An 18,369-nucleotide genomic window follows, 5' to 3' on the forward strand; every position below is an offset into this window, starting at 1 on the left:
CTAGGTATCTGGTTAAACCAGAACCTGACATTCAAGGCACAAGCTAGGAAGATGGTCGCAACATGCTTCAGCCTGCTCAGAACGTCCAGAAAGGTGCTTCCCCTTCTCCCTCCGCAAGCCAAGAAAATCCTAGTCCAATCACTGATACTCTCAAGGATAGACTACGGAAACGCACTTTATCTACGGGCCCGATCGCAGTAATTAACAAACCCCAAGCTGTCCAAAACTGCTCGGCGAGACTACTGTTGGGAATGCCTAAGCGTCTCTCAGCCAAACCGGCTCTTTCCTCCCTTCACTGGTTACCAGTGAGGTAAAGAATTAGCTTTAAAACCCTCTGCATCATCCATAAATCCTTGCAAGGGAAGGGACCACCATTAATTTTGGCCATGATCTGCCCCTACAAAGCGAGGAGGAAACTTCGCTTGGATGAACTTCACTTAATTGAAACCCCAAGGATCAAGAGGTCCAGAAGCGGTGGCCGATGATTTTCCCTCAACGCTGCAATGCTCTGGAATGCATTTCCACTCCATCTCCGCAGGGAACTCAGCCACCAGAGCTTCCAAAAACAACTGAAAACCTTCCTGTTCGTGTCTCTGAGTACTGGTCATGCCTAGCGCTGGGAGGCCTCTTTTCATTTAATTTCATGTTTATCTGGGATTGCATATAAAGGTTAGCGTCAATTTGGATGCTGAGACTCTTTACAGCACTCTTAGGGATTGGTGGAACTCCTAATGTTTGCGGCCAGTGAGGAGGAGTCCAATGGTTTAGTCTATTGTTGGAAATGTCTATCTCTGTTTTATCAGAGTTCAGTTTAAATGGTTGTGATTCATCCAATTGTTGATGAATAACATAGTGTTTTGGAAGAATGCTTTGGAATCCTGAGTCTGGTAAATTGAAAAAATCAATTGCATGTCATCCGCATAATTGTAGATCTTAACCTTCCTTTGTTGGAGGGAGTGAATCTAGGGGCGAATATATAGAGGTTAAGCAGGTGGGGGACAGAGAGGAACCCTGAGGCACCCCACAGGTAGTGGTGGCAATGGCAGAGCTGTAGGGTGCAAGCCTAACCAATTGAGTACTATCTTTCAAAAAGGATTTCATTCATTCTATGGCAGTGCCTCAGAGACCTGCCGCCGCCATTCTATCCTCTATTATCGGATGCTTCACGGTAACTAATGCCGCCGACAGATCGAGTAGGACCAATGCCTGCATGCACCCCCTGTCTGCCCCTTCCTTCAGGTCCTCCACAATACTTAGAATGACTGATTCAGTCGAATGAGAGGGCCGAAAACTTGCTTGGTAGGCATCTAGAAAATTGGACTATTCAATGAAGGCAGAGAGAAGTTTAGCCACATGTGCCTCAATAATTTTTGCAGGGTAAGGGAGAAGTGAGATGGTCTATAGTTATCTAACTGTCGGGGTCCATAACAGCTTTCATTGAAGCGGGATTATAACCACTTCTTTAAAAGCACGAGGGACCACACCTTGCATGAGTTGAAGGTTGACCAAGGCAAGGGTGCTATCTGGGAAAATGTTAAGGATGTCTTTTTGTATTGCAGGGGGGCATGGGTCTTTCGGTGAGCCTGATTTTGCTTTACCTGTTAATTCTGTAAGACTTTCTAAATTTATACCATGGAAGGCAGAGAGCATAGAGGGACTGGTATCTTGCTGTTGGAGTTTCCAGACCAATGGACTAGAAACACTGGAGGCTTGTATTTTCTTAATTTTGTTCACAAAGAAGCAGTTAAGATCGTCACACAATGTCTGAGAAGGAGTAATAGTAGGTGTGATTCGGTCCAGGTTTGATAGTTCCTTTACTATATTTAAAATGTCTTTAGCTTTATTTTCTGAACCTAAGACTTTGCTTGTAAAAAAGCCATTCTTTGCCTCTAGAATGGCTGCTTTATAGGCTGTCAGGGATTTTACATATATTTCCCTTGTTTCTGGCGTGTAAGTTTTCCACCATTTCCATTCAGTCTTGCAGGTTCTTAGCTTTGCTAATTTCAAATCTGAGGAGAACCACTTAAGCCTCATGCCGCCGCAAACAACTGGCTTTACTTTGTAAAGGGGCATGTATCTCACTTGCCTTCAGTTGCCAGTTTGTAATCGCTGTCTCAAACTTGTTGACGTTATCTTCTTGGCGGGAGTTTAGATGCCAGTGTATTGCAGAAACCCGACAGGTTGATACGATTCCAATTCCTGGTCATTCATTTCAGGCCAGCTGATGGTTTGGCTAGTGAGAGATCGCTTAAGGTAAAATGTATTAAATGGTGATCTGACCAGGTGCATGGTTTGACTCTGGACTGAAAGATATATGGTCCATATCTGGGCAAGTGCGTGTCCTTCAATATGTGTGGACTCGTGTATGTGTCCTTCAAGATTCAAGTCTTTTAGCAAGTCAGTAAGTTTCTTGGAGCCCTTGCTTCCCTCTTCCTCATTTGCCCAATAATTCAGGTCTCCAACTCATAGAAATTTTGCGTAGTCTATAGTTAATCTTCTAACATTAATAACCCGGAATATCGCACCTGCCGCTGCCATCAAAGGCTGTATTATCTATTTCCGGGCTTTTTACCTGGTGACACCAAGTGGGTCAATCTTTTTCATGCCTCGCACCCCACCATAACCTCCTCCTCATACACCCTCATGTCTCCATAGCCCTTCTCTCACATACTTTTCAAGGTGTTTTATTTTTGTGTTGGTTTGCAAAACACATAAACAAGCATTTGCATTGCAATAGGTCTCGCATTCATGCAAGTTTGAGCTATTGGCTTTGTAAATGACAATGCCTTATGTTTTGGTTTTCAAAACATAAATAAAAGGCATTGTCATTTACAATGCCAATAGCTTCAACTCATGTAAATGCGAAGACCTAATGCATTACAAATGCTTGTTATTATATTTGGCCTCATGAGAAAGGCAGTTCCCAGGGCCAAATAAGGCTTGGGGATGGGGTGTGGCCGTCTCCCCTTCTTATTGGATCCTAAGGATGGGGCTCCATGGGTCAGCCAGGGGTTGGGGAGGGGTCTGCATGACCCCGCCCATTAAAATATATGTTTTGCCCAAAGGGATGGATCCCAGGGGCTGGAAGCTCAACTCAACTCTGTCCATGCCAAAAGTTGTGAACAGCATGGGCTGGCCTGCCTTTGGGGAGTTGGAAGCAGGGCTTGACTTCAAGACAGGCCTTGCGGCTAACCCCATGCAATGCACAACCAAAAACTGCGCACCGTGTCGGGTTGTCTGCCTTTGGGAAACTGTCCGTGGGGAGCTGGACATAGGGCCTGGATACCCGGGGCTATGCACAGTAATGGGTTGGCTGTCTGTGGGGGGTTGGCTGCCTCTGGGTGGGCATTTGTGCAACAGTAGGGAAAGCGTTGGAAGTCAGAGGGGTAAGATTTACCATTCCCACTCCAGTATTTGCAACAGTAGGGAAAGCTTTGGACTTTAGAGGGGTAAAATCAATTTTTCCCACCTAGTCTGTGCAACAGTAGGGAAAGTATTGGATTTTAGAGGCGTAAAATGTACTATTTCTATTCTAATCTGTGAATCAGTAGAAAAAGCATTGGATTAACTATTCGCACTCCAAAGAGTGTAACGGTAGCGGAAGTGTTTAATTACTAGGAGGTTAATTTTACTACTGTAGTTTGCACAAGAGTAGTGAAAGTACTCCATTTCAAACACATTACATATATAAATATCAGTATGAATGTTAAAAAAATATTAAATTCTTTATTAAAAAAATATTAACTAATAAATATAAATAAGTATATGTGTGTGTAATAAAAATAGATTACATAATCACTATTCACAAAGATAATTATCAATTATTAAATAGTTGCTATCCAATTATAAATTAATTAACTTCCCACTCTGTACCCCTACAGCCCTTGTAGCCCATACCTAAAATATACCTTAAAAATAGGAATTCCAAAATGTACATATTTAAAATTAATTAAATAATTAATTACTAATTAATCGTTAATGATTAATTATTGCTTAAGTATATTTACAGCCAAGACCCCTAAAAACATAGCACCCTGCACATCTAAATTATAATTAAAATAATGGAATATTCCATCATCTAAATATTTCAAATTCAATTTCAAAATAACAATTGTTAATAAAGTTTTTTTTACTTGAATACCTCCTCACCCTAGACCCCCTACAAACCTTGTAGCCCACAACTAAAATATAAGTAAAATAAACAAGTATTAAATCAACTACATAATTAAAATCAATTACATATTAAATTAACAACTAATAGCGAATTAATTATTGCTTAATTTGCTTTCCGGCCTATACCCCTACAAACCTTGTAGCCCACAAAGAACATACAATGAATATAAATCATTAATAAATAATTTACATAATAAATATCAATCATATAGTTAACTAAAAATGTACTAAATATTTCATGATGATTATTAACTAGTTAACTTCCCACCCTTTCCTCCTATAAACCCAACAACCCACCTAAACACTATAAATTACTGTAACAAATTAAGTGAATAAACATAAATTCCTTAAAATTACAAGCTCTATTTTAAAAAAGAATCTTTATAAACAACAGTAACAAACAAAATAAGTATATCAACAAGAACACATTCAAATAGTTAAATAACAGCATTTTTAGCAATATCTTATTAAAAAGTATATTACAAACACCAATATTAATGTACAAAGTTCGAAGCAAACGCTCCTCAAGTCAAATTATAGTATGATACACTGTACAAAAAATATATCACAGCACAGCACAGCAGGCTTCTGTATCTTCTCATATGCTTTTTATTCCATTCACTTCTTTTAGCCAGCCTTCACATTTTGTAAATTGCTTGTTTCAATCTTGTATTGATAGTTGGAGGAGGTAGGGTGTATCTCCCCATTCTGAAGGCACCGCTATAATATTGATTCTGACATTTTATCATATTATTTGTGATATCCATGCGAGCGCCTGTAGACCGATACACTCAATTCAGTAGTAAACACCAATATTACTCGTCTAAAACAACTAACACAAAATTCTTGTCAACATGTCTGTGCATTGCGCTACATTTATGTATCAGGATATTTGTGCATCAGAATATTTGTGTATCAGGATATTTATTTTCTGATATTTCTGCCTCCCAATATTTTTCATCCAATATTTGTCCTAACAACCAAAGAACAAGGTGATGGATGGAATAATTGACTTTATCTGAGCCTTTTGTGATTGCTCCGGCCACATTTAAGTCTGTTGCTTTTCACCCACTGTGACACTCTAGAAGGAGACCAGCCATATGTAAAGCAGTTCAGTAAGAACAGTGTGGTCTGAGCTGCCAGGTTGGGTCCCCTTCAGATGGGAACAAAGGCATCCTCAGACCGGTTCAGCCTAATGTGGCCTTGTCAGTGAGGTATAGCTGGGGTCCAGTGGCACTGTGCGCATGGGAGACACACCCAAGAAAAATATTAGCTACACCAAGTAAAACAGTGTATACATTTCATGGTATTGAATATAGTTTTGTATGGGCTATTTTAATTCCAATTAAAATGCTTCTCGAGTCACATTGTTTGAATATATTCTAACAATATTATATATGAATATAGGAGTTTACATTGCATGCGATTACAACGTGGTTGTTACAATGACCGCGTTGTTTCATCGCAGTACCATTACAACACAAGTCGTTACAACGACTTGCTGTAGGGGGTGCGCTGGACTTAGGAATAGTATAATTTACTATTGCAAATCCAGTGTGTGCAATAGTAGGAAAGGTGTTGGAATAGTAAATTATTCTATTCCTTAGTTTAGAGTCCCCTCTACTGCAAGTCATTGTAATGACTTGCGTTGTAATGGTTTCTGCGATGTCACAACGTGGTCGTTGTAACGACCGCACTGTAATCGCATGCATTGTAACAGATGCGAATTGATGGCTGTTTCCCTTATATATTAATGAAGTAGCTAATTATTCAGAAATGTATGCATATTATCTGAATCACACATTTTAACGCTGCATACTGGTTGTAACATAAAACACATATTTTGTTTTTTTCAGCCTCATCAACAGGTCCGTCAACCTACTTGCCATGGGGCCTTGTGATACTCATCTTCTACTGCTACTTCTGCAAAGGTAATCTGCTGCTTCAGTATTTTGTCTGTGTGTAACAGGAGAGGTGAAAGTAGAAGATGCCTTTTCATTTCTGTAACCACAAGTTTCTACCCCTAAGGCACCACTCTCTGTGCCACACAGGTGCATTCATTATATACGGCACTGAGGAGGGCACACCAACCCTGGCACACTAACCCTAACACTGACTCTAACCAAAGACAAATTTATTCTCACCCCCACATGCTCACTTGTAGATTATACAATGCCAGGCACCGCTGCATTCAGTTGAGGTGCATAATGCAGGCCCCATACAGAATACCATAAGAAAGGCCATAAAAATATGCTTCATCAAAATGAAGGCCATACAAAAACATCTACCCACAAATGGGTCATACCCTCAAACACTTGAGGGGAGGGAGGAGAGTACATTAACTAAATCACACAAAATTCTAAAGAGAGTTTACATTCATTTGGACATTTTTCATAGATGGTAATTTTTTTAGTTAGATATGGTGTTTCTTTGTCTTCTAAATATTTGAGGATTTATGTAATCTGTGTTTATAGCATCTATATTTCATAGGAAAACACCAGCTGCTTTTGCTGTGTTGAAACTCAAACCTCTCAGAGTTTTCAACTCGGCCAACATCTGTGCATGTATGTGGGAGGCCAGCCCATGTGTAAGTTTAGAGGGCACTAACTACATTTTATGGGTAGCCCCAAGACCTGCAATAACATCCCTGTATGCATTGACCTGCTCTAACCTTGTTAAATTTCAGAAAGCACAGACGACATTAAGAATGACAAAAATATTTCAGTTTAACCTTTATTCCCTCAAGCCCAAGTTAATCAAAAGATAATTACTGACTCTGATCTGTTTTCGTACAGTCATTAAATTTATATAATTTGATATCTTTTTATCAAATTTAAATGTATTGTGGATTTGAAATGAATGATATATCAAAAACCCAATAAAAGCCAATTGCTCAATCATTCTAAACCCCACTCAACTCCTACACCTTACATGCATACCATACCATTCATGCATACTCAAACAGACTCAACCAGACAGTCTCGAATAATCCAACTATGGCAACTTAACAAGAGGATGATTAGTCTTTCAACTACAGTGGTTGCATCATGGCTGCGGTAATCAGCAAGAGATCATTGTCAGCAACGTTTCAATGAAGATATTAATTTTCAACCACCTTCTTCAGGACCTAAATCAGTCTATTCTCATTCCAATATGGGTACGTGGTTTGTTCTAGGGTACCTTGCAAACATTTTTGCAGAAGGGTCAGATTCACAATGTTCACATTGTTCCAATTATAAAATAACTCAAACACCTGTGTTGTATTACAGATAATGCTACCAGATCCACCAGATTCCCAGCTGCTAATAGTTCACCTCCTTACTCACATCCACTTTGGTTCTCTTCCCATATTTACATGGTGTCATAAGTCTAAAAACCAATCATCTCCACCCTTTGTGCCAAGAGATATCCTACCCTCACCAACCATGTCCCTCACCATGTGCTCATAGGGTGCAGTACATGCATTAAGATATACACTCACATATGTATCCAACTTACCACAACTAAATTATACCTTCTCTTAGATGCAAGATTCAGCTCAACAAACGTGTGTGCACTATGATGAATGCATTCCTGGATACCTATATTTTGAATATAAACAGCCACAAAACAAAAATAAGATGGCACTCTAATTACAGCCTTGTACAAAACCGATATACTATGTCAGATGTGATGTATATATCGATATGAAGATATGGTTGTTCACTTTTTTAATAGTTCCCAACATGCTAAGTAATGGCAGGAAGAAGTGTTCTAACTTTTTTTTTCACATCAGTTCCCTGCACCAGAGTGCATTTGCTAATGCACAACAAATGATACATTGAACCAAAAAAGGGGGTCTTTCAACATAGACCCCTTTAGACCAGACAGCTTAATGTTGGTCTTCTCAAGCATTTTGCATGCTTGCTTCTTATTTTTTCTGATTCTTTTTGTTGGCCATTAGACTCAGAGCACTTTACCACTGCCAACCAGTGCTAAAGTGCATGTGCTTCTAGCTTAAAACATGGTTTTATTGACCTGTCCACAACTGGCACATTTCATTTACCTGTACGTCCCTAGTACAGTGCACTACATGTGCCCAGGGCCTGTAAATTAAATGCTACTAATGGAAATGCAGCACTACTTGTGACACCCAGTCAATTAGCCTTTAAACATGTCTCAGGCGTGCAACTGTAGAGCCTCTGCATGTCGTTTACACTGCCATGCCGACTTGGTATTTAGGTCCTTTGACAGGCCTAAACTCTGCTTTTATTACATATAAATCACCCCTAAGATAGGTCCAAGGTAGCCAATATGGCAGGGTGCTATGTAAATAAAAGGAAGGACATATACTTTAAAGTTTTACATGTTTAGGTAGTAAAACTCTCAAACCTGTTTTCACTAGTGAGAGGCATACCCCTATCATAGGTTAACATTGAGGATTCCTTATTACATTTAATACGCTATTATTCCTAATTGAGAGAAGGTAGACTTGTCATGTTTAATACCTCTGGAATAATAATGTCAAATCCTCTTTAATGGTAGAGTTGGATTTGTGGTTACCAGTCTGAAAATATCAGAAAGTTGGACATTTTCCTGCTCTTAGACATTTGGTGTCTGCTGCCTATCTCTGGTTACTGGCTGGGCTGCATGACAGTTCACTTAATGTATCCCTCTAGACAGCCACACACAAAGGAAGTCTTGATGTGACTTCATGCATCTTCCTGGAATGTATGGAGGGAGGAGCTGGACGCAGATTCACACTTATACCTGAATAGCCTGCATTCTGTCCACATGCTCTGTGTGGCTCAACCACAAAGGTAATATCTCTACCCCTTTCCGGTAGGCAATGTTGTAATAATTAAATGGTAACTGCCTGTCTGCCATTTTCTAAAACATTTAGTCCAACTATCTGTTCTCCAACGTCCTCATCATGTTCGGTCATTGTCTCTGAAGGAAGTGGCTCTTAGGGGCCACCTGGGTTACTTACAACCACCTGGTATGCCTTCACAAGAATGAAGAGTCGGTCAGACAGTAGAGAATACAAACAGGCTTTTATTAGCAATACTCTGCAGAGGAGTCCAATCTGACCTGCACCCTAAGATGTCTGCCGAGAGACTGACCCCCCAACAGCCCACAACACATAATCATTCCTCCCATAACCTCCAACCACGCCCACAGTGGAAAGTTACCGGCTCAGGCCGAATGTGAACAAAGCAGGCAGAGAAGGATGGGATACCACCTGCCAGATGGGTACATACTATCAGTGTTTCAAGGTAGCCCTGCTGAGGCTCAGCGTCTCCTAACTTGGGAAAAAAGTTACACAAAAGGATAGGAATGCAAGGGCAGAATGGCCTTAGTAAGTAATAATCCAACCTTGAGCAGGTAAGGAAATAATATCTGAATACAATGTTCTGCTGAAGGCAAGCAATACGAATAATGAGGCCTAGTTCAGACACAGCCTAATGGGGATTGCGAAATACAAAATGGAGTCACACTTGCTAACTGAGGCTTGCGCATTACAAGGATAACTCAGTGGGTTACATAACGTGAATGCAAAATTAACATCATTTAGCCACACACTGCTAACCTACTATGGCACGGAATAAGTATAAAATAAGAATGGGGTTTTTCAAACCTAAAAGATCCTCCTTTTAGCTTGGGTGGCTAAATGCTTTATTGGCGCTATCCAGTTGGGTCTTTACGATTCTAATCAGGATGGGAAATCTCCATCCACATGATCAATATCTTAATGCTCAGAAGTGTTCAAATGCTCGCTATTAAGCAGGGAAACTATAAGAGACATGTTGACCTAAAAATTGTCTGCATCACTGCTCATCAACCCATCAATCTCTTTCTGATGCATGATCTTAGTATTTGTATCACATGGATATCCTTTTTCTTGGGAGTCAGTGTACTTACACAGCAGGCACAACGAGCCGGGAGACTGTGTATACATGAGCATATTCTTTGCGTTAGCAACACCTTTTGACTAAGAGCTGAAACCTACTTTCACGTTGTAGCTGATGGAATGTATGATGCATAGACGAGGCAACAAATATTAGCGGAAAATGAAAGAGAGGCAACATCTGTCAGACCATTTCCTCATAGGTAAAACATAATTGTGAAAGTAAACATTATAACATAGGATCCAAGCCAAACTTGTTATCAAGCAAGCTATAAGTCAGCCGGGCTGCAAAGAGGTATTCTTCTTCAATAATGGACCATCCAAAAGGATACATGATAATTGGGAGAGAAATACAATGCAATAGAATTGAAGACCAGGGAACAGGGGGATGGCCAAAACTCTTCTTTCCAGTGTCTTTCAGAGAGCCGTCACTGGCAGACTCCTATTGTTCATCTGGCGTAGGCGCTGTTGAGCACCGACGGTGGAGCTACTTGTCTAGCTCTTTCTGGAAAAATCCTCTTTGCTCAGGATAGGGCACCCTCCCTCCTTAGAGAACACACTCAACTAACCCTGTCCAGTGTCCAGGCCAGTGCACCAATCTCTTTTTCCCTACACTATTACTGGCACCTTAGACAGGGTACTTGCACCCTATTTTTCATCCATGAAGTCCAACCCTACTAATACAACTTTCCCTCTGGTGCACTGTCCTTCCATCTGGGCGCTAATGGTGCCTCAATAATACGGGTACAGGGGGTTCAAGGAAAAATGGAGTCAGACTCAAGAGGACCAGGTGGCAGAGACTCAAACACAGGCGGGCCCACAGGCTGGGCTCAATGGGATAGGACTCAAGCACAGGTGGGCCAACAGGCTGCAGCACCTGGACAGCCCCTCTCTCTGTTTTGTTTTTCGGTGGTACTGCCTCGTCCAGCACTTCTTTGCTCCACAGCTCCACCTCAATCATATTCATGGATGTTCCATAACAAGCAGCCGGGCTGTGCATCACATCTGGGGCCCCTCTTTCCATGACTGCAGGGCGTCCCGGACCTATTAGTGGGTAGAATGCAGAGTTTTAATTAACTGACAAGGATAAAATGTTATGCAAATAATTGTTTTCTCTCCCAATACCAAGTAGCGGGTAAGCCTTAATTAATTTACTAAGCTGTGAAAGAACAATCTGGACTTACTTTGAATAATTGCATCTGTCCATTCCTATATTATTCATCTGAAGAACCTCAAAAAAGGGAATTTCAAAGCAATGGCTTGTTTGTGTTTCTTGTCTTAGCAAGCTCGTGTTCAATAAGTCATAGAGATCACGACACAGCTTCTACTTTGTGAACCTTCGCTGCTGTGCAGGTCTATAGACACCTCTAGAATTATTTTTCCAAGGAAGTCAACATAAATATTGCATTTGTGACCATGCTCTCAAGTTATTGATGTGGCAGGAAATTTAAAATTGCTAATTTAACAGAGATCTTGATTATATAACTAACTAACAAATTAAGCATAATGTAGCAAGTACATACATTTTCCAGCAAAACTTGTTGTTCCAAACAAGCTCTTGTAGGGATATGTGCTATTCAAACTGTCAACCACTAAAATGTGTGGTGAGCAATTACCGGGGGTATTCAGGTACCCTTCCTAGTATTGTGCATCATGTGCACCATACAGTACACAAACTGGGCCATGCACCATCATAACCAGGGGAGAACATAGGCATCTAGCAACATTCGTTTTCTTTTCCTTTTTTCTTCTGGCCTACCAATTCACCAGCTCTAGTAAGGGCTGTCAGCTCAATTACACAGGCTAACTGATAAGGGACTCGTGATGTCTCTGCGACTGTATGTGCTGTTGCAATAACATGAGCAATAGTTGTGTTGCCACCTGGAAATTTAAACAGGAGCCATCAACCTATAGTTCCCCTTAAGGATCAGATAAGGGAACATCAGTCTAGTCTACCCGTCCATTCATCTTCTTTTCAATTCAATTCATCAATTTACAGAAAGGAGGGGCAGTAACTTTGCTGACTTCAAGGTGACACACCTCTAATCATGACAATTTTTCCCAACAGTACTTTTTTATAGCCAGTTAGACGTGCACTGGTGAGGTGCTGTGTCTCTATTTATTCTAGGGTATGTTCACAGCATGGAGTACCATAGCTGTGTAATTATTATATAAAGCAAGTCCAACCGGATTGTCTTATGGAGAAGGCCACCATCATGACTGTTCCTAGACCACTCAGGAGGGCTCTTGTGATAGCATCAAAGACAGAAAGCACGCATGACAAACCATTGTGTGTACTTACAAGAAAAAACAGCACATAGCAATATATGAATATATTGAATTTTGCCGCCATCTCCTGCTCCTTCGCAGAGGCCACGCCCCCTTCTGAGGCGACGCCCACCGCGAACCAGGATTTAAAGCGCGGACCACAAGCGCCGTAATCATCATAGACAGACCTCCTGAGGCGGAAGCCGGGAGCGCGACCTGCTGATATTTTTAACTGCATTCTGTACAACTTGTTGTTTTAATCACTCACCTTTACCCCTTCCCTCACCATTTCTGGGCACTTGCCTGCTTCTGGACACGCCGCGCAGCCGATAGTAACGCTGCCACGGCTAATTGTTATTGAATTTTGCCGCCATATCCTGCTCTTTCGCAGAGGCCACGCCCCCTTCTGAGGCGACGCCTACCGCGAACCAGGATTTAAAGCGCGGACCACAAGTGCCGTAATCATCATAGACAGACCTCCTGAGGCGGAAGCCGGGAGCGCGACCTTGAGGCCACAGCCTATAAAAATGTGCCTCCCCCGGAAGCGCAGCGGACGAGTGCAGCGGGCGCGACGAATGCGCGCCGAAGGCTCGCCTAAGGCAAGCCCGTCTGCGCCCGTCCGCGCCAAGGTAGCGCCATGGGCCACTTACGCTGCCGGTTTTGACTCTGTACAGCAGGTTCAGCTTTCTGCTGGGCCACCCTACTCTAGAAAAGAGCTCATCCAAATTGGCAAGCAACATGCAGATAGAGGAATACTTTCTCTAGCACCTACATCACATCCCCGGGCCGACGTTCTTGGTGTAGACGTTTTGAATTGCGGGTTATTAAATGTTAGATCCCTGCCTAGACATTGCACTGAGATCCAACTTCTGATCGACACTCACGAATTAGACATTCTGTTCATGACAGAAACTTGGACACGTCCAGATTGCTTGGTCGATCCCGGATTTGCCTGCCCTCATGGGTTTAAATTTCTCCACTCCCCTAGGCCTACTGGCAGAGGCGGGGGTGTGGGAGTCATCTTCAGAGCTTCCTGCCGCATTAAGGCTCTTACTCTTGACCTTACTGTGGGCACCGAGTTGTTAGGGCTCTCATTCCAGACTCACTCTGGGACTCTGGTCACAGGGATAGTTTGCTACCGCCCACCAGGGGCGTTTAGCCTTCAGCAGCAACAAGCGCTAATCGCCACCTTGACTAACATCGCTCTATCGCACCAGAAAATAATTATACTTGGAGATTTTAATCTCTGGAACAACGGCTCCCTTGACTCAGCTCTCAGGAATCTACTTCTCACCTGTGAGAGTTTTGGTCTCTCTCAACTGGCCTCCAAGGCCTCCCACAAAGCCGGCCATTTACTTGATCTGGTCTTCGCGGCACCTGATCTGGTGTTTATGGGGGACACTCTTCCGATGGACTGGACGGATCACTCTCTGGTTACATTTTTTCTTCATGAGAAGACTGGTCCGTATAAGGCCCCTGTGATGACCAAGGAAATTAAATGCAGAGATTGGAGGGCTCTCTCACGCCTTCATCCTTCTGGTGAAGTGTTCCATTTTCAACAGCTCTTCGATGTGAACAATAGTACAGGTGACAACTACAATTCTTTTATCACCAGTATCTCTACGGTTGTCGATATCCATGCCCCTTTTAGAAGTCGAACTCACAGAGGAAAAAACTCTGCCCCATAGTTTAACGACAATCTAAAACTGCTAAAACTTGAATGTAAACAAGCAGAGAGAAGGTGGAGACACGATTATGAGGAAACGTCCAAAGATACGTGGAAAACTAAGGTTCATGCCTATAAAACTCTCATTAAAAAAGCCAAATCCGATCACTACTCCTCTTTGATCTGTAACACTACCAACAATTCTAGGAGCATTTTTAACATCCTTAACAGTGTCACCAACCCGGAATCATGCAAAAATTCGATCGTCCCGTCTCAAGACCTTTGTGACAATCTGGCTACTTTTTTCAATGAGAAAATAGAACTCATCCTTAAAGACCTGGACACCCCCTATGATACCGAAGCTCCTCTTGCCCTGAATCCTGTCTCTCTGGAAGATCAATCACCTGACTCAGCTAGGACTCCAGAAGAATTACTTCTCAGGTTTCCTCCGCTCACATATGATATTTTCACTAAAATTGCAAGACGAATTGTTTCCGGGTCCCCTCTGGACCCGGTGCCTCCCAAAATTTGGCAGGAATTTGGAGATGAACTCTTCCCCCATCTCCACCTAATTTGTGAGCAATCTCTGATGACTGGCACTGTCCCTGCCCATTGGAAACAAGCATTAGTTTCCCCCTTGCTAAAAAAAACGTCCCTTGATCCTGACTGCTCTAAAAATTACAGGCCTATTTCATTGTTGCCGTTCCCTGCCAAGATAGTGGAACGGGTGGTTAGTACCACTCTCTCCAACCACCTGGAACATCATCTCTTACTTGACGGGGACCAATTTGGTTTCCGGCCGGCCCATGGTACCGAAACAGCCCTCATCACTGCTATGGACGAACTTCAAAGACGGGCAGACAGAAGACAGACATCGTTTTTGATACTGCTTGATATGTCTGCCACCTTTGACACGGTGAATCATAAGATCCTACTAAGGCGGCTGTCGGAGGCAGGAGTGAGGGATACGGCATTGCAATGGTTTCGCTCTTTCTTGCAGGACAGGCAGCAGGCTGTATCATTGCCTCCTTTCCAATCTGCCTTCTCCCCGGTTACGTACGGAGTCCCCCAGGGCTCTGCTATCAGCCCAATACTTTTTAACGTCTACCTCAGGCCGTTAATTCTACTGATCAAAAGTTTCGGCATTAAAACCGTCAATTAAGCCGACGACACGCAGATGATCCTCTCCTTGGATGGTGAGGATTCTATCTCTGTGGAGGTTTTACATAATTGTTTACGGGACACTTCAAGGTGGTTGAAGGATAACTCACTTCAGTTTAATGCAGGGAAAACTGAGGTGCTCTTTAGCGCAGGTTCGAGGATCCCTCGCCCGTTCCCTAACAACTTTTGGCCCCCGGAAACAAGGTCCAATGTGCAGCCTGCAAATTCTGTCCGCAATCTAGTGGTTACGCTCAACCGCAGACTTAGCATGGAGACCCATGTTCAAAAAGCATCGGCCTGCTGCTTTGCCATTCTCCGTTCTCTAAGAAAAGTCTTGCCCCTCCTACCCACCCAGGCCCGTGCCCAAGTGGTTAGATGTACCATCATGAGCAGGCTGGACTATTGGCCCCCCTGAAGACTCAAGCCAGCACCAACAACCACAAGAAAAACTCATGGTTCACCCCCGACCTCAAAGAAAAAAGAAAGAATGCCGCACCCGAGAGAAGACGTGGCGCCTCAACCAGACCGAATAGAACCTTTCAGCTCTCAAGGACGCCACCCGCCAACATCACCAACACCTCCGCGCCGCACGAAAAACCGCCTACCGGAATAGACTGGACAACAACGCCCACAACAGCAAGGAACTTTTTTGCATCATCAAAGAGCTCTCCAACCCGGACGCAGAAAACAACTCCATCCCTCCATCACAGGTCCTCTGCGACTCCCTCGCGACCTTCTTCCACCAGAAAATCACCAACATATACAACAGCTTCCCGACCACCGACGCGAACCCCCCCCCAGAACCCGCCAACGAGATCACCACCATCCTCAACTGGAGCCCAACCACCACCGAGGAGACCACCCGCGCCATGAATTCGATCCACTCCGGCTCCCCATCGGATCCCTGCCCGCACCACATCTACAACAGGGCCGACGACATCATAGCACCACACCTTCGAGACGTCATCAACGCCTCCCTCACCACCGCCACCTTCCCGGAGAGCTGGAAGCACGCAGAGCGCAACGCCCTCCTGAAGAAGCCCACAGCAGACCCCACCGATCTCAAAAACTTCAGACCCATCTCTCTCCTGCCGTTCCCCGCCAAAGTGATTGAGAAAATTGTCAACTCTCAACTCACCAACGCCCTGGAAACCCACGACTCCCTCGACCCCACACAGTTCGGTTTCAGAGCCAACCACAGCACCGAAACCGCCCTCATCGCAGCCATGGACGACATCAGAGCCCTGACCGACAAGGGTGAGACCGTGGCCCTCATACTACTGGACCTCTCTGCAGCCTTCGACACGGTCTGCCACCGCACCCTGATACGACGCCTCAGCAATGCCGGCATCAGAGGCAAGGCCCTCGAATGGATCATCTCCTTCCTCTCCGGCAGGACCCAGAGAGTCTGCCTCCCCCCCTTCAGATCGACAGCCACGGAAATCATCTGCGGCGTACCCCAAGGATCTTCCCTCAGCCCCACTCTCTTCAACGTCTACATGACCCCCCTGGCAAACATCGCACGCAACCACGGACTCGACCTAATATCATACGCCGACGACACCCAGCTCATCCTCTCCCTCACTAACAATCCCACCGCAGCCCGAACCAAACTTCACGAAGGAATGAAGGAAGTGGCGAACTGGATGACAGACAGCTGTCTGAAACTGAACGCAGACAAGACGGAGGTCCTCATCCTCGGCCCCACTCCCACCGCATGGGACGACTCCTGGTGGCCCCCCGCCCTAGGCAGCACTCCCCAACCCACCGACCACGCACGCAACCTCGGCTTCATCTTGGACTCATCACTCTCCATGACCAGGCAGGTGAACGCGGTGACCTCGGCATGCTTCAACACCCTCCGCATGCTCCGCAAGATCTTCCGCTGGATCCCCACCGACACCAGGAAGACCATCACCCACGCCCTCGTAACCAGTCGCCTGGACTACGGGAACACCCTGTACGCCGGCATCACCAACAAGCTGATGACAAAACTCCAACGAATCCAGAACGCCGCCGCGAGACTCATCCTGGACATCCCTCGCCACCACCACATCTCCGGACACCTGAGAAAACTCCACTGGCTCCCCATCAACAAGAGGATCACCTTCCGACTCCTGACCCACGCACACAAAGCCCTCCACAACCTCGGACCCAAACTGATCAACAGCCGCGTCTCCTTCTACACCCCTCCGCGCACTCTACGTTCCGCCGGTCAGGCCCTGGCAGCTGTACCCCGCATCCGCAAAGCCACCGCCGGAGGAAGATCCTTCTCCTTCTTGGCAGCGAAGACCTGGAACTCGCTGCCCAGCCACCTCCGCGCCATACCTGACCACCTCTCCTTCAGAAGGCAGCTCAAGACCTGGCTCTTCGAGCACTGACCCCCCCCCCCCCAGCGCCTTGAGACCCTTTATGGGTGAGTAGCGCGCTTTATAAATGCGAATGATTGATTGATTGATTGATTGATTGCAATGCCCTCCTGCTCGGGTTTCCTGAGGTTCTGCTGGATAGGCTCCAAAGGGTCCAATCTGCAGCTGCAAAATTGGCCTTGGGGCTGCCGAGAAGATCTCATGGACCATCTGCCTTGGCTAAATTGCATTGGCTCCCTCTTAGACAGAGGATCCAATTTAAGGCCCTCTGTACTGTTTTTAGGGCCCTCCATGGTACCGGGCCGGCCCCTCTCCAAGCTAAATTTGTGTGGTATGTTCCTACCAGACATCTTTGCTCCTCTGATGCCAAACTGGTGGTCATCCCCAAATTCAGGATGGTCAGAGCCGGGGGTAGATCCTTTGAGGTGGGTGCCGCTAAACTCTGGAACACCCTCCCCATCGAGATTAGGCACATTAATCAACTCTTGCCGTTCAGAAAAAAGGTTAAAACCTGGCTTTTCCCTGGCTAGCCCACTCCCCGCTGGTCCTCTCGCGCTCTTCCTCTATTTCTGTCAGCGCCAGGATGCCTGCAATGGGGACAGTTTACGCTTTACAAATTCTTAAATAATAATAATAATGTTCCAAGCACAGAAGCCAAAGAAAAATGCAGTTTGTTAGTTTCCCAAAAGACTTTTTCATTATGCACCTCATTTAGGGCCTCATGTAGGTAGCATACCAGTTACCACTTCTAAAATACCGAACGATACCGAATCGGTATTTTAGAAGTGGTAACTCGTATGTAGGTAATGAGTCGGTATTTTTTACCGATTCGTTACAATTCGGTA

At 44.4% G+C, this 18,369-nt stretch overlaps 1 protein-coding gene across 3 annotated transcripts in view; it reads left to right on the forward strand.

Annotated features, from left to right (window-relative positions):
* Positions 1 to 18,369, forward strand: part of LOC146839640 (uncharacterized) — a 390,678-nt gene that overhangs the window by 325,301 nt on the left and 47,008 nt on the right. For all 3 annotated transcript variants that reach the window (XM_085651728.1, XM_085651727.1, XM_085651729.1), the window contains one exon: positions 6,030 to 6,104. In XM_085651728.1, the coding sequence (XP_085507854.1) occupies positions 6,030 to 6,104 (75 nt within the window). The remainder of the gene's footprint in view (positions 1 to 6,029; positions 6,105 to 18,369) is intronic.

The sequence above is a fragment of the Triturus cristatus genome, chromosome 4_1, assembly GCF_964204655.1.
Source record: "Triturus cristatus chromosome 4_1, aTriCri1.1, whole genome shotgun sequence".
NCBI classification, from domain to species: domain Eukaryota; kingdom Metazoa; phylum Chordata; class Amphibia; order Caudata; family Salamandridae; genus Triturus; species Triturus cristatus.